At 47.7% G+C, this 2,455-nt stretch overlaps 1 protein-coding gene across 1 annotated transcript; it reads right to left on the reverse strand.

Moving 5' to 3' along the window:
• Positions 1-736: 736 nt before the first annotated feature.
• LOC135895414 (olfactory receptor 52E4-like) lies at positions 737-1,735 on the reverse strand. Its single transcript, XM_065423521.1, has one exon. It carries the CDS (start codon positions 1,733-1,735, stop codon positions 737-739), a length of 999 nt encoding a protein of 332 aa, XP_065279593.1.
• Positions 1,736-2,455: the final 720 nt, after the last annotated feature.

The raw sequence follows: 2,455 nt of genomic DNA on the forward strand, positions 1-2,455 counted from the left end.
TACTGGGCACTGTCAGAAGGCAGGCTACTGGGCTACATAAACCATTGGTTTTACCCGGAATGGCCATTCTGATCTGCTTAGTTAGACCCCAGATGTATCTGCCTCTTGCTGTAACACACTATACCCCACCCCCTCCCAGAGCTGAGATAGATTCCAGGAAGCATAGAACCATAGAATATCAGGGTTGGAAAGGAACCCAGGAGGTCATCTAGTCCAACCCCCTGCTCAAAGCAGGACCATTCCCCAACTAAATCATCCCAGCCAGGGCTTTGTCAGCCAGGAGTCCTGATGGGGACTCTCTCTCTCCACAGAGTTGGTAACAAAGTAAGAATGAACATTAAAAATTTAACCCTTAAGTGACTTGCCAGATATGAGAACATATTGGTTTTAGAGATGACTGAGTCGCAGCTGACAAGGGGAGGGGAAGACAGGAGAAAGTGATGGGGCAGTGCCTTGGGGAGAAGACACACAGCAGGGTCGAGGCTTCACAGAGGCTATGGGGCAAGATTCCAATTTCAGGCATCCAGCTAAGAGCAATTAGAAAGGTCACAACCAGTGTAGTGTACATAGAATGATTCCCCAGTTCATCACATTGACACAGCACAGTAAGGACAGGAAAGGGTTTAATCTCACTGTGACTGTCCAGGAAGTGATTCAGGGAAGAGGCCCCAGCACCATGGACCAGCCAGCTCTGCACAGAGCTCAATCTGAGATCCAGACCACAAGGAGAAAACATTTAGTTCTTTTTATGAGTAAAGAGCTGGAGCAGCCTGCCCCGGATCTGTTTGGTCCTCAACCCGTAAATGATGGGGTGTAGCACGGGGGGCACCATGTGGTACACACTGGTAAGGAGAATGCGTAAATGCAGTGGCACATTGTGGTCAAACCGCTGAATGAGGGAGGAGAATAAATCTGGGATGTACAAAGCTGAGATGGCACAAACATGAGAGATGCAGGTCCCAAAAGTTTTGAGCCGAGCATCCTTTGTGGGGAGGCGGAAGATGGCCCGGAGGATCTGAGTATAGGACATGGTGATAAAATACCCATCCATTAAAATCACAGTGAGAAGATCAAACAGGCCATAGTAACTATTGATGCGGATGTCAGCGCAGGCCAGCTTCACCACAGCTATATGCTGACAATAAAAGTGGGGGATGATGTTGGTTCTGCAATATGGCCACCGTCTCACCAGGAAGGGATAGGGTAATGCAAGTATGCCACTGCGCAGCACCACAGCCAAGCCGATCTTGGCCACCACTGGGTTTGTCAGGATGGTGGAATGTCTCAGGGGATGGCAGATGGCCACGTAGCGATCAAAAGCCATGGCCACGAGGATTCCAGACTCCATCCCTGAGAGGGAGTGAACGAAATACATTTGGGTGAGGCAGGCACTGAAACTGATCTCCCTGGAATTGAACCAGAAGATGCTCAGCATTTTGGGTATGGTGGATGTGGACATGACCAGGTCGCTGATGGCCAGCATGCAGAGGAAATAGAACATGGGCCCATGGAGGCTGGGCTCCCTCTTCACAATGAACAGGATGGTGAAGTTCCCCAACGTGGCTATGGCGTACATAGCACAGAAGGGAATGGAGATCCAGATATGGGCTGCCTCCAGGCCAGGAATGCCAAGTAGGATGAAGGTGGAGGGGTTGGTGAAGTTGGTTCTGTTAGAATCTGACATGGCGTAGGGGAGAAAGTGTCCAACTCTGAGGCATAAGAGTGTCTTCTGCATTTACTGTATGCTCCCCTGACTTTCTGTGTTTTCCCAGGATCTCGGGTGATGGTCACAGTTGAAATGCCTGCATGGAGAGACAATGTTAATATGAGACACTGCATGCACTAGTGGAGGCTGTTCTCATGGTAGAAGCAGATTGATCACTATTCAGACACTGAAAAATGACATTTTCATTATTCAAAGAAAATAACTATGAACAATGACCCTCCTAAATCCAATTCCATATTTGTATTGTGCTCCCTGCATTAATAGTTCGTACACATTTTGGTGCGGGAACATTAAGAGGCACCAGCAGGAAACACAAGTGTGGATACTGGTTATCCATCATTGTTCCTTAATGCAATGAGAATCAGGATAGGGAGTCCATAATGAAGGGAGTTCCCCCATTCATCCAGTTGCTCGAAATCAGAGAGGGGAAAAAAACAAAATTTTGCACAGATATTTGCTGAGAGAAACATCCCAACTAGAACATACCTCAGGGAAAAGACCTGGACACCATTGATAGCAGCTCAAGAGAAACACCTGCTCATTCACAGTAGCGGTCATAATAAAAGAAATGTTCAAATCCCTAAGATATGGGATGGAGCATAACATGATCGGGAACATGAAAGGGAAGAAGGAGGATCCGGGGAACTACAGGCCAGTCAGCCTCACCTCAGTCCCTGGAAAAATCATGGAACAGGTCCTCAAGGAATCAATTATGAAACACTTAGAGGA

Source organism: Emys orbicularis, chromosome 1 (genome assembly GCF_028017835.1).
Source record: "Emys orbicularis isolate rEmyOrb1 chromosome 1, rEmyOrb1.hap1, whole genome shotgun sequence".
Classification (NCBI taxonomy): Eukaryota; Metazoa; Chordata; order Testudines; family Emydidae; genus Emys; species Emys orbicularis.